Source organism: Nasonia vitripennis, chromosome 1, assembly GCF_009193385.2.
Source record: "Nasonia vitripennis strain AsymCx chromosome 1, Nvit_psr_1.1, whole genome shotgun sequence".
NCBI lineage: Eukaryota > Metazoa > Arthropoda > Insecta > Hymenoptera > Pteromalidae > Nasonia > Nasonia vitripennis.
Genome location: NC_045757.1, coordinates 10464741 through 10477996, shown reverse-complemented (window position 1 = coordinate 10477996; position 13256 = coordinate 10464741). Strand labels below are relative to the sequence as shown.

General features: G+C 45.4%; 1 protein-coding gene across 6 annotated transcripts in view; it reads left to right on the top strand.

Moving 5' to 3' along the window:
• Positions 1-13256, top strand: part of LOC100118796 (protein cycle) — a 28801-nt gene that overhangs the window by 13148 nt on the left and 2397 nt on the right. For 3 of the 6 annotated variants that reach the window (XM_032599587.1, XM_032599589.1, XM_008217573.4), the window contains exons 3-14: positions 1052-1621; positions 3243-3314; positions 4252-4489; positions 6758-6850; positions 8154-8271; positions 9428-9607; positions 10845-11091; positions 11171-11309; positions 11518-11636; positions 11719-11801; positions 12503-12681; positions 13044-13185. In XM_032599587.1, the coding sequence (XP_032455478.1) occupies positions 1392-1621; positions 3243-3314; positions 4252-4489; positions 6758-6850; positions 8154-8271; positions 9428-9607; positions 10845-11091; positions 11171-11309; positions 11518-11636; positions 11719-11801; positions 12503-12681; positions 13044-13185 (1840 nt within the window). In that variant the 5' untranslated portion in view covers positions 1052-1391. Of the gene's footprint in view, positions 1-637; positions 658-1051; positions 1622-3242; positions 3315-4251; positions 4490-6757; positions 6851-8153; positions 8272-9427; positions 9608-10844; positions 11092-11170; positions 11310-11517; positions 11641-11718; positions 11802-12502; positions 12682-13043; positions 13186-13256 lie in introns of those variants that run through there. The other 3 variants (XM_031926042.1, XM_008217583.4, XM_031926045.2) reach the window with 3 other exon arrangements.

The window sequence follows — 13256 nt, the reverse complement described above, 5'->3', positions numbered from 1 at the left end:
TTTCTCCCAGTCACGTATACGCAATCCTTCTGCAACATCGCCGCCGCATAGTATTTAGGTATAGAATCACTGCGCCGAAGTTGTTGTCGTCGCTCGACCAGCTCTGGCTCAAAACACACAGTGCATACATACCTGTGATTGCATCTTTTTACGAAGGAAACCATTAACTAATATATCCAGCATGAAAATTTGCGATTTAAATTTTCATCGCGTCGATTACGAGCAAATTGAAAATTAATCGCGATGGGAATCGCCGAACGCTCGATCGTAATCGTCGCTGTACGCTAAAGCTCTCCGGACTTTCTCGTCGAGCTGTATATACCGGCGCAGTGCCGTAACCTTTAAGCTCTCGAGCGAGCACTTTTGCGGCCAAATGAAATTACGCTAATCGCTAGCGCGCGTTACATCATCGAGCCTCAGCTCGAGGAAAAAAGAGGCAAACCGAGCGCTCGTCATATCCTCGGGCGCAGCGAGCTGCAGATAAGCGGTCGACCTTGGCGCATCTATATGACTTTTAAGTTTTCCTGCAGTGCGGCTATATCTACACGCGAGCGATTCGTTTCCTCGTACGCTTGTTGGTGTGCGTTTATTTTTGTACGTTTGCAATGGTAAGAGTGGATGCTGAGAGATGTCTTTGTTGGTATGAGGAGTTATGAGGTAAGAGGTAGGGGTGGCTTGGGTATTCGAGTAACATGCTTTTTATGTATTTATTTGCAAGAGAAAGATCGACCGATGGTGATCGTGAAAAAGATGCTGTAATTAATACTTCTAATTGAAATATTCGCACTCGAAGTATTGACGGTTCGAACTTGAAACTGCCGTCACGTTTCACGAAAACTTGTCGAGAAAACATGGTTCGATCCTTTTGTTTAATCACCATCAGATATTCGACGCACGCGCTTTTCGCGAAACTCAGCCAACAATCCGAGTTCTCGGAAGCCCGACCGTTCGGTATTCGATAAGTAATTTTGCGCGTTGAGCTCGTCGTTGCATGGGGGAAAAATGGCCGCTTATAGATATTATCCTAATGAAGTTTCTCTTTTCCCCGCAGAAGTCCGTGCTCCACAGTGTACTTCGGCGAGCTAGAGCCGAGCAGCGCGGGCAACGCTGGTCTCTCGGCCGGTGGGGCCGGCGCTCGCTCGGACGGCACGACGACCACGAGCCTCTCGATCACCAGCATCGTCAACACCAACAGCAGCAGCAACTACAACAACAACAACAACAACAACAACAACAACAGCAGCAGCGGCAGCAATATCGGGAGCGCGGAAGCCAGCGGTGTGCCAGCTCCGAGTGCTGGCCTCGTAGTGGCGAGCGAGGCACGATCGAGCACCGAGAGTAGCAGCAGCAGCAACCCCTCGGCAGCCGAGAGCCGTAGCCAGTGTCAGCGCATGGAGAGCAGCGGGCTGCCACTTGCTGCCAGCACTGTCATGGTTCCCGAGCAGCAGCAGAGAAGCGCCGGAGGTTCCAGGCGACACTACCATAATCACCACCACCATCACCATCATCACAGCAGGAACTCGGCGGTGTCGGAGAAGACGCCGCTGCCCGGAGGTAGCGATAGGAGCTGCAGCGTCGAGGAGATGCAGCAGCGCTTGAAGAAGAGGAAGCTCTTCTGCCAGTGAGTCTTAACGTTTCGAGCTTGATATAATTATACTGCTCTGAGGAGAGCTGAACAAATAAGCTTCGAGACCGAATACGAAAAAGAAAGTGATTCCTTTATCCAAGTTTCTCGAATTTCTTAGTCGCGGATTCGCGGCGCTAGCTCGAGACCCGCGTAAAGTGAAACCTCGCAACAGTCGAGCCTCCGCCTTCGCGTTCACAGCTGTTCCACCCGACCTGACGAAGCCATCGCGAGCCTCTCAAGGTGTGCGTCAACCCTTTGATCCGAAGCTTTGAACTTCGTCGCGGCGCACCGAGGCCAAGTGAGATTTTCCAAGACTTCGTATAGCGCGACTGCGCGAGAGTAAAGGGGGGTTGATTGAAAATCGCGGCAAATAGTTGGTAGTATTAATACGAACGACCAATTTTCCGCTGAAAATTGCAGAAACATCAATCGAAGTCTCTCTGGATTATGATACTCTGTTTCCAGACTTATTCCGCGTAATTTAATCGCCCGTGACGTTATCATAAATATTTCTTTCTTGTAAAATCGCCCTCTCTCGCTGTCTTGTACGGTTTCGCAACTTTCTTCGCGTAAACTACTTATTCAAAATTCGTTATTACACACACGTCCGAAATCAAATCAACTATATGTGTCAGCCTTCATATTAGCAATTTCGCGCCTTTCCCACGGGCATCAAAACTACCCATTCACCTTTTCGAATTCAACGTTCACCGCTTGCGCACACTTGTCGAAAAAAATGCGCACAACTTCGCCTCCTATACGAACAATACACACGCGCGCCTGCTCTGGTACCAGCGCATATAATAACTTTGCGAAACAGGAAGAAATCCATTACGGCGCTGCTGCAGCACATATACAGGCCACAGCGGCGCACACAGCTGGCTCGGGAAAAAATCGAAAATTTATAGACCAGATCGGTGGCGACTTTCGTGCGCACTGTATACATGTTATGTACGTGTATAGTATGCATGCACACACGGAGAGTGAACGCGTTGCGCAACGCGACTTTTCGTTAATCGGCTATCGCGATAGACTCTCGGGGCTCGTGCATCGATGTAATCGTGGCTTTCGCTCTTTGCATAATTCATAAACATCCGAAGCTCTCTGCGTTACGGGACGAAGAGGGAGAGAGAGAGAGAGAGACGTAGATTAGCGTCTCACTCTACTCATTAACTCTCGGCTGATAACGTAACGATGCGTTGATTAATTGTTTTGCGCCCTTTTTTCTAATGAACTGAGCGTTACACACTGCATTCGATTATAGCTAGCATATTCTGATTTCGAGGGGCCGACTGGTGCGTATTGAGAAGGTGATCTTCGTAAGAACTTTTTAGAAAAACAGGGCTTGGAAATTAAATTTCATGGCAGATGGCAAAGATGGAAATTATGCAAAAGTAGCCTACAAATTTTCAGTGTCCCAAAATTTACTAAAAAATCAAGTCGTGAAAGTTCATTTTACGTGTGTCTATTATGGAATCGGGCCGCACAACACTTCGTCGTATCTTTCTATATATATTATAGTCTCTTTAAATTTATATGGCTCTACCGAATCGTCGTCTCGGCTTGGAATATTACAATGATTCGCATTATAATGTTTCAAAATTAATTTTTTTAGTGATGGCAGCGAAATCACGGACGACCAGGGAGATGACGCCAAGTCCGTCCGGTCGAACGACGACAGCAAAAAGTAAGTCAATCTACAACTTTCACTCCTTATCAGCGATTATATTGCTACTGATACTTCTCTATTAGAAAAACATCCACAAGTTCGAATCGCCAGAATGTTCCTGCTGTACATCAGTATTTTATCGTTTGAAAAAAAAAATACGCGGTATCTCGCGCGGATTACGTGCGCGCAGCAAAACAGAGTCTTCGTATGTACTCTTGCATAGTCCATCGTGCAGTATTACACATCAATTGTATACTCGCGTACCGAAGCTTATTGCACATCCACATGGGGCCTTCCCTCGGATGCACATCGGGGAAGCATGGACGACCTTGACCTACATTTTCATCCTGTGGGGCTTCCTCACACCCCAAAGATTATTCCTATGGTCGCTCGTTTCTATTTTTAGTCTCGGCGTATGTCCTATGATCCGATTACAGGCCGTAACGCGATTTGCGCCCTCTTTCTGAAACCGGAAGTGCTGTCTGCCGATTTCCACGATCGTCTCATGCGTTGGAATTGAGCGGGAAATTCAGTCGTCTGATTTCATTGGATCGATCGAAAAGTGAATTATTATTTCACACAGAACGATTCTAACAGCCGCGTATACATCAGCGTGTACGTGCGCAGTTACTTCAATCGCGAACGGATTATTGAATTTTAATAGCGAGTAATCGGACAGTCAGCGCGCGCGTCTGCAATTTTCGAGGCATCGGGAGGCTAGCGTCCTTCGGAAGTTTCTGTAATTGACGACTGCGCGCGTATCAATTCAACGGCGTGATACGCACTGGCGCGATCAAGGCTGCATCGACAGCTGCTTTACATTTTTAATCATCCGATAGTCGTTCCAAAGCTTTTATTCTATTATTATTTACTTATGTGATCTGAACACGCTTTTTTTCATCGTTATAAAACGAACAGTTAATGACGAAAGTGTACGAATGGTTCCTTGGCGCAGGCAAAATCACAGCGAGATCGAGAAGCGTCGAAGGGACAAGATGAACACCTACATAACGGAGCTGTCGTCCATGGTGCCGATGTGCCACGCGATGTCCCGCAAGCTCGACAAGCTCACGGTCCTGAGGATGGCAGTTCAGCATCTCAAGACGATACTCGGAGCTGTCACGTCATACACAGAGGGACACTGCAAACCGGCCTTTCTCAGCGATCAAGAGCTCAAGAGTCTCATTCTCCAGGTGAGAAGACTATTAAAATTCCTATACAGTTACAATTTGATATTATATATAAAATTAGGACGGCCGTCATCGATATTTCGTCGAAGCTAAATCACCACGTCATTATGTGTCAGAATAAATTTCAGAAACTCGCAGCGAGATTCTAATTAGAGATCAACCAAGTGGTATTCAGCCTCGAAAGGTCACCTTCCCGGTGAATTACAGAACACTCAGCTCTTGGAGCCGCATTATCACTCTCTACGAGCATTGCATTTCACAAACGGTCAATTATTGTTATAGCCCGCTGGTTCTTTGCATGTATAATACAGGCTCAGCCGCAGATAAGACACGGGCTGTATCCACGTACACGAGCACGCGCTTATCTTCGCATGATATGCATAGGCCGTATCATTATCGTTCGCGCGCGCGCGCGCGAAAGTCGAACTGCAGCGGCGGCGGCACATATAAGATTAATTTGCTCGAAATTCCGTTACGCGCCCTGAGCAGCCGCCGCGGCTGCTTTTTCATTGTCGTGACCTGTGAGAGAGTGGATTGCTCGCATATATGAGAAACGCTGTATGGTAGTATATGAGAGTTGTCGGGGGATAATAAAGGATTCGATTTGCTTTAGCCTCGCTTTATGCAAATCGTAGTGCGTAGTGTAGGATTTTTTATTTTAGCTGCGCGAGGGTGGTTTACACGTGTTATATTGTGACGATTGTGCCATACATGAGATTTATGGAATTGGTAGTTGTTGTGCAGAGTTATTGTTCGCTGTAGACGTTCATTAGAAAATTGTTTTCTTATTTCTACGTGTACTGCTCGCATATAATAGATGACGTGTTCAAAGTGAAAGCGGTGAAAAGCAAAATCAGCTATTATCAAACGCTTGACATAAGAATTATCTCACCTTCGACTTCCATTCAACCTCGAAATCATACAAAGAGGGAAAAAGCCGACTCTTTCATCGACGACGATAGCGACGCGCGCGCGCGCGCGCGCGAATACAAGAAAAAAAAAATAAACATCCGGAAAAAGAAGTACTTTTTCTCCAAACAATGCGAGCGACTATATTATACAATTCCACGTCGCGTATACCTATACCTACATTAACTTTCGCTGCCATTGAGGGAATTTCAATGCAGAGTGTGAACGATAACACAAGCTATCAATGTACAATTTTTAACAAGTGCAGCACAATTACAACGATTTAGTCTTGCGATGAAAGTCTGCACAGTGTAATGTTTGATACCTCGCGCTCAGAAGCCCGTGACCGCGGGCTGACCACACCCGCATACCTCCCTCATATATATTATGATGTGCCCTTTTTCTTACGCTGCTAAGAATTCGTAATGGACATGCGGCTGTATGAAGCTGACGTTTCATCATTGCCTTTCTGCGTTCGCTATTGTTACTGCTGCTATGCGAACGAGGATATATGATCATAGTAGGTGAGGCAGTAAAAGAATTAATCACGCGCAGAATGCGGAAAAATTTCTCGAAAAAAGAAACTGACTTTTCATCGATACTCGTGTACGTATCCGCGTTTGCTTTGTTTTGTCGAGAATTGTACCACGAAACTATAACGATCTCTCGTAAGAGCACTATCGAATTACATCATGTGTGATATATCAGAAACCATAAGCACTGCGATTACCAGCATACAAGAAACTGTGCGAGTGTCTACAGTATCGGGCTTTCAGCCGTGCGGAAATCCAACGTCTAAGTCGCTCTATTATCGAGCATCAGGTGATTCGGCCAAACTTACGATCTCCCTCTCAACATTCTCACGGTCCCGCTTCGAGCGAACTCTTGCACTCGCCAACACGGGCGTCTATGTTTTTCGAGCTGCACTTGTTGCGCAACTCCGACAGCCGCGTGTATATCCAGCGCTTAGTTGCACATTGTCAAAATTAATTGTGATCGAACGTTACAGGTGCGGAAAGTGCAAAGCTGTATACAGTTGACTTTGTGAGAGATACATACTGCTGATTCTAGATTAACGAGTGAGGTGAATGGATTCTCGGCCGCTGAGAGCGGAAACTAGATCAAAATTGGTCGTGTGCTGTTGAGATGATTATAGAACGTGGAAAGATGGAGTACCCATATGATATCAGAAAAGAAGGAACAAACCCGTACGATTCCTCGCCTCGAGGAAAAAGGGGTTGTCGCCATTGAGTCGAGCAGCCTTAGAAGTGAAAAATCACAATGTGTGCGGAAAACTACGCGAGGAAGAACAAAAGAGACGCGCACACGTTGAGAATAAAAAAAAAATCGTTTGTGTTGCAGGCAGCCGAGGGTTTCGTCTTCGTCGTCGGCTGCGACAGGGGCAGGTTACTGTACGTCTCCAAGTCGGTGTCGCAGACGCTGAATTATTCTCAGGTAAGGATCTACAACGAATTTTTCTCTTTCCCCAGTCCAAACATTACACCGTATTTATATAGTATAGTATAATCTGCAGTAGTGATAGGAAACCGCGAATCGCAACGCTGCTCGCGAACAATCCTCTCGATTTTCAAGCAAGCTCTTATACAGAACGGATATAGATCGATGAATCCGAGCAATTTGCCCGATAACATCTCGCGGCGGATAATTTGCATTTCGACTGAAATGCCTCGTGTTTACATACCGCAATATAGTGGTCTCAATGCGTCGTGGCATACCATACATAATGAAAAAGCGTTTGCATATCGATCGGCACAATTTTTCGTTTAGATCGACAGCGCAAAAAATCTCTATTCTCTACTGTGAAGTGAACTGCCTGCACTGCACTATATGAGCACGAATGGGATATAATATAACGAGAAGTTCGCTGGTAAAGGAATGTCGTCGCTACCGATCGCTGATACTGAATAGAGCGTATTATGCGCGTGTATACACGGCTTGTAGAGACGTAAGAATGAATAGTTAGGCACATAGCTACAGCACCGGCGGCGCCGGTCGCGTACAGGGCGAAACTTACGCGTTGTGCGTTTTGAACGAGTCTGGGGCAACGTGTTGCAAGCGGCCCCTTATACGCTCGGTTCAACTGCTTAATTTTGCGGATCTGGTTGAATTAGGCGATGCATTGGTGTCGGGGATCATTAATGTTACTTATTTGATGCAGAACCCTTTAGTTATTCGGGCACATGTCATACTTTGTTGAATAGGGATAATGGCTGACTATAGATATTTAATTCATTTCTAATTCAACAAGCAGAAGGTTACCGATACAATATTGGTACCATCCTAGAAACATGGGATTCATTTCTGATATGAAAAAAAAATACAAGATAATTCAATTACTTCAACGATCGCAATTATCAGGTCAACCGGTGTCGACTCGAGCGTAGAAAGGGCAGAGTGCATGCATGTACATTGTACACAGGGGGCCACACCCGCGTGCATTCGCACTTTCCCGGCGCGATTCTTGTAGCGCAGTAGTTTCGTCAGCTTTCTCGCCAGCCGTTACGAAACAAGAAACGCCCGCGCGATAACGCGGCCTTGACCTCCGACGGATCCTTGCACTTTTTTCCGCGCCAATATACTGATGACTGGCGTTGTTACACGTACAATTTTTTTTTCAAATGTATCGGACAGATTGCCTTAAAATTCGATCGCCTCCCCACTCACAATTAATTCACATGCATAAGCGCTCCTTTTCTTTCGTTCTCTTTCTTTCTGTTCCGTGCATGCATCTGAACAGGGCGATTTACTGGGCCAGAGTTGGTTCGACATCCTCCATCCCAAGGACGTGGCCAAGGTCAAGGAGCAGCTCTCGTCCTCGGATCTCAGTCCTCGCGAGAGGCTCATCGATGCCAAGAGTGAGTATGCGCAAGTGATGGCTAATGTGTATTATATTCTTTCCCATTTAACTATAGAATGTACACGAGCCTGGACTATTAAAAATCGCGACTATGCGCGCGAGATTGTTATATATACATCGGTTACGTCAGGCAGTGTGCCCCGGTAGCAGGAGTATATATATGCGGCTTGTACCCTCTCTCGATACCGCGGATATATGCCAAAAGACAATCGATTTTTTTTTCTCAGCGTAAATAATCTCGTAATCTTGGTAAAAACTTGAATTCAATGCATTGATTGGCGAGTCGCTTTTCCGTGCAGCTTTAAAGTATGTACACATAGACAGAAAGAGAGTGAGGGAGAGAGAGAGAGAGAGAGAGAGAGAGAGAGAGAGAGAGAGAGAGAGAGAGAGAGAGAGAGAGAGAGAGAGAGAGAGAGAGAGAGAGAGAGAGTACAGTCGAAGCAGAGTCAATTATTTGCCTCTCGCAGTGCCGAGACGTCGTCGGTTAGACGTTTTCCTCCTCCTGCGGCACGAGAGTGGGTGTGTGTGTGTGTGTGTGTGTGTGTTAAGGCCTCGCGGAAATTAGATGGAGAGCGTAGATGCTGCCGCTGTATGTTACTCCGTTACCAGAAGCCACGCCAGTCATTGAAAGTTAGCCCCTTTGAACTGAGACACTTTTTGCTTTCTACGCGATAGAGAAACTATTATTTCACGATCCACACGCGATTAACTGCAACTTAAATAAAATCAATATAGTTTATTTGTCGTGTATTAAATCAGTGCGCGCGCATATTTCATTAGCAATCGTCGTGACGCGCTAGTGATTAAAAAATCTGCTCGTCAAGCGGACTTGACTTTGATCTCCTTTAGCGCGAGCTTCCCGAACAGCCCGACGCTGTGCTGTGCATAGACTATGTGTTTATCGTTATGAAATACGTCGCAGTTACGCTGCTATGACGAAATGTTTAATTGGCACTCGATATTACGCGAACGACGATTCCATTGGCGTGCAGCTTTAAACTCGACGTTCGCTGACTTTCTCGTTAATGGTCTTTGAAAAGCCAGTTTCCGTTTAAAATTGTAGAAACACTGAACGGATTTAGACTCTTTTCCTTTTTCTACTTTTTTTTAAATAGAAATAATAAATAATATTGTTGACTAATTTTGCTTTGCAGCGATGCTTCCGGTAAAGACGGACATGCCTCAGGGTGTATCGAGGCTCTGCCCTGGCGCGAGACGTTCCTTCTTCTGCAGAATGAAGCGAAAAGTGGACGCGCGCTGCGCCGAGTCGCAGATCAAGGAAAGAGCCGACACGACCACCGGCTATCATATGCAGAAAAAGCAGCAGAATCACGGTGAGATACCTCGCGCTATTGTTATTTTTCAATTTTCTTTAACAACGATGCTTTCGATTATGCGCTTACAACCATACTGTAGGAATCGTGTTCTTTCGAGCGATTAAAGCAGCAGTATCCCTTTCTGGTAAAATTCAAAGAATCCCAGGTGCGCATCGGGCCTTTGAAGCAAATTTTTCGAATAAACGACACCTATACACGCGCAGAAGAAAGGGACGGAGGACCATTGAAAGCTCGACGTGATCGTTCACGCGATTAACTTGCCCTCCCGGCTTGGAAGGGGAAACACATTTTTTCGCACCTGATGTGTACGAGCTCTGTGTTTTTGCTGCTTTTTTATATCCAATTGTGCATTTCGACTCTGATGCTTGTATTCTATCGTTGGAAGTGACTAAAGAACTAGTCAATGAAGAATAAGTTTAAGCCTATTTAAAAAAATACAAAACGAAAATCGGACACACAACCAAAGTCGCATTTTTATTCAAATCTCCCGCCATCAGCGCGAACGAGTTCGCCGAAACGATCGATCAGGAATCAGACAATGTATATTGGTCTATGAGGAATATAAGCACATACATGTATACGAGAGGGAGACGATTGCGCAACTGCCAATATAATCGCGCTGAAGCGTCCGCGCATAAAAATCTCTCTTTCTCTCTCTCTCTCTCTCGCGCGCGCGCGACGATTTATTACCGCGCCTCGGGTTCAGCGGTATATTTACAATTACCGAGAATTTGTTGGCTGATATTGCTTTTTTGTTTCTTAATTGTTACCGACGATCCTATCTACAGCGACTGTGTATAAGCCGTACACGCATTCGCAAGGCGTGTATTTCACGCGCTGGTGCTGAACTCGATCTAATATAAAGCGTGTGCGCATATTAATTCATTGTATATGGGAAAAGTTTGCGCACGATTGCGATTTTTGTATTTTATTATTTCCACGAAGTGAAAACACCGGGGATCGCAAAACCGCGGTATAAAAAATCCAAACAAAGAGATCATTATTTAATAATCAGCGCGTTACGCTTCGTATGTAATATCGAAAACGAGCATGTCTCGGATCGAGGGAATGAGTAATCGCGCAAGCGCAAACGATCCATTACGTGCACACTGCACACATCATATACATAAATAATTACTCTTAATTTGTTGATTTCCTGTTTGCGCGAATAGCTTTAAAAATACGTGCAACTACTATTTGCTTAATAAAGCTCATTTTTTGAAAAAATTACCAGATTGGAAGTACTGCGTGATCCAGTGCACGGGGTACCTCAAGTCCTGGGCACCGGCGAAAATTGGCCTGGAGGAGCAGGAATCCGAGGCCGACGGCGAGGCCTGCAACCTGTCCTGTCTGGTGGCGGTGGGTCGAATGCAGCCTCCACTCGTCGCACCGACATCGACGCCCCGTAGACTAAGACTCAGGAACATCGAGTTCGTCTCGAGACACGCCATTGACGGCAAGTTCCTCTTCGTTGACCAGAGGTGATAATTGCATTCTATCGCGTTGCGCAACATAGAGATGATGGAATTTTCGATACGAATTATTCACTTGATTTTTCAGAGCGACGATGGTGTTGGGCTTTTTGCCCCAAGAGTTACAGGGGACCAGTATGTACGAGTATTACCACCACGACGACATACCTCATCTTGCGAAATCGCACAAAGCGGCACTTCAGTCGCCCGAACGCGTCAACACTCAGGTAAAATCGATATGCATAAGAAATTCGAAATTTACCTTTCACAGTGTGTGCCACGAGAGGATACTCCAGAGGAGAAATCGCCGAACGATGCTGTACCTGATGTGTTACAATAGATACTAATTTTTTTCAAATTTTACTTTCATGAAAAAAAAAGAGATTTTCGATTTTCGATAATGTCGATTTGAACGAAAACAAAAAAACCTTGCAGGTGTACAGGTTCCGCAGCAAGGGAGCGAGTTTCGTCAGGCTCAACTCCGAGTGGAGGTCCTTCAGGAACCCCTGGACCAAGGAGATCGAGTACCTCATAGCCAAGAATTCTGCTGTCTTGTGAGTACAACTAGATTTCGACGTAAGCACTATACATTCTTGTTTCGAGAATATTGTAACGACGAGAAAAACCCTTCTTCAGCTCGGATACACGGCAAGTGGAGAGCAGCGCGAATCGTTCGGAGGGCGGCAGTGTTCAAGAAAACTACGACTACTTCGCGCAAAGTGAGTTGTACTCTTTTATTTTACTCGTTGCTCTGCTGTGCTTATCTCCAGTATGCGAACCCCGGTTCTCTGCAGAAAAAATCAATCTCCGAATTCTCTCACGTACTTATGCGTCCACACTGTATATCGATCGAGTTCGGACACTTGTAATTATCCCCTTTTTCATAAAAAATCCATATACCAGTTTTATCTCGCGTACACTAAAGCTGTGTTATAATAAACTCGTTCTTCGCTACCAAGAACCGGACGCGTAAAAACTAATCGCCGTATCATTATACTCTACAAAATGATCTAACCTTTTCGAAAAAAGTGTTTCTCATTACTCAGGCACTTGTAATAATATTATCTCTTAGGCGATATTCGGTCGCCTTCGACAATCGCCGGGAAAGTCTGTTCAAGTACGCACTCACTCTCTTGTTAGTTTCTAGCTCTTCTCGATATCCACGTGTGGATTTTTTTATGACTCTTCAAATACTCCATTGAGGAAAGATTGTACTTTCTATACGAGATTATTTCCGTCGCAATCTTATCGGGCTTGCATTTTTACGCGGATTGCATGATTTACGATATATGTAACGATTGAATAACCTCATCATCTCTCGTAAACATAATAAAACGGAAAAAAATATTGCTTAGAGGAAAGGCAAAAGACCTCCATGCGTCAGGCGAATCTCTCGGTTGAATAAAGAGATGATTGTTAGATTTGTGTTACGCAGGTAACGGTGGTCTCGAGAGACTGATATCCAGTCACGTCGAGGTAAGTAAGATCGGCCGTCAAATAGCGGAGGAGGTTCTGGACCTGCAGAGGCGCAGCGATCAGGACTCGTCGTCGGGCAGTAGTCCGACGCTCAGACCAGAACCTGCTTTGCTCAACGCCGAGGTAATTATGAACCTTTCACTGAAGCACACACTCTCATATTCACCTTATATTAGTTTTGCTTCGGAAATCCGCACGGCAAGTATATGTACATCTTTTTGAAAAATTAATGATTTATGTAATAACCCGAACGTTTGCGAAGTATCCCTGATACGCCATATATGGAGAAAGATATGGTCCGGAAGTAAGTAACTTGTCGTGCTCGTTTTGTGGTGATGTTAAGCTCGATTATCGTGAAAGCGAAGCAAGTTCTCTTAAAGAACAATAGTTTTCAGAACTGCACGCTTGATCGCTCAGAACCCCTTTGTACATGTTTTCGCGCAACCGATCTCGAGGTCTGATCGATTTCTTCCTTCTGATTCAAGTCCCAAATAACCCCGACGGTTTCACCGGATCGAGCCACTGATGTACGACAGGCTACCGGTAGCGACAACATTAGTAGCAACCCTACTCCCTCGTACAACCACAGGAACAATATACAACTCGACATCATCGCCAGTGATCAGGGTACGTAAATGTACTTGAAACTGCTCGTCGTTTTGGCCAACAGTTCGTTGCTAATTTTCCATTGGTTCGAC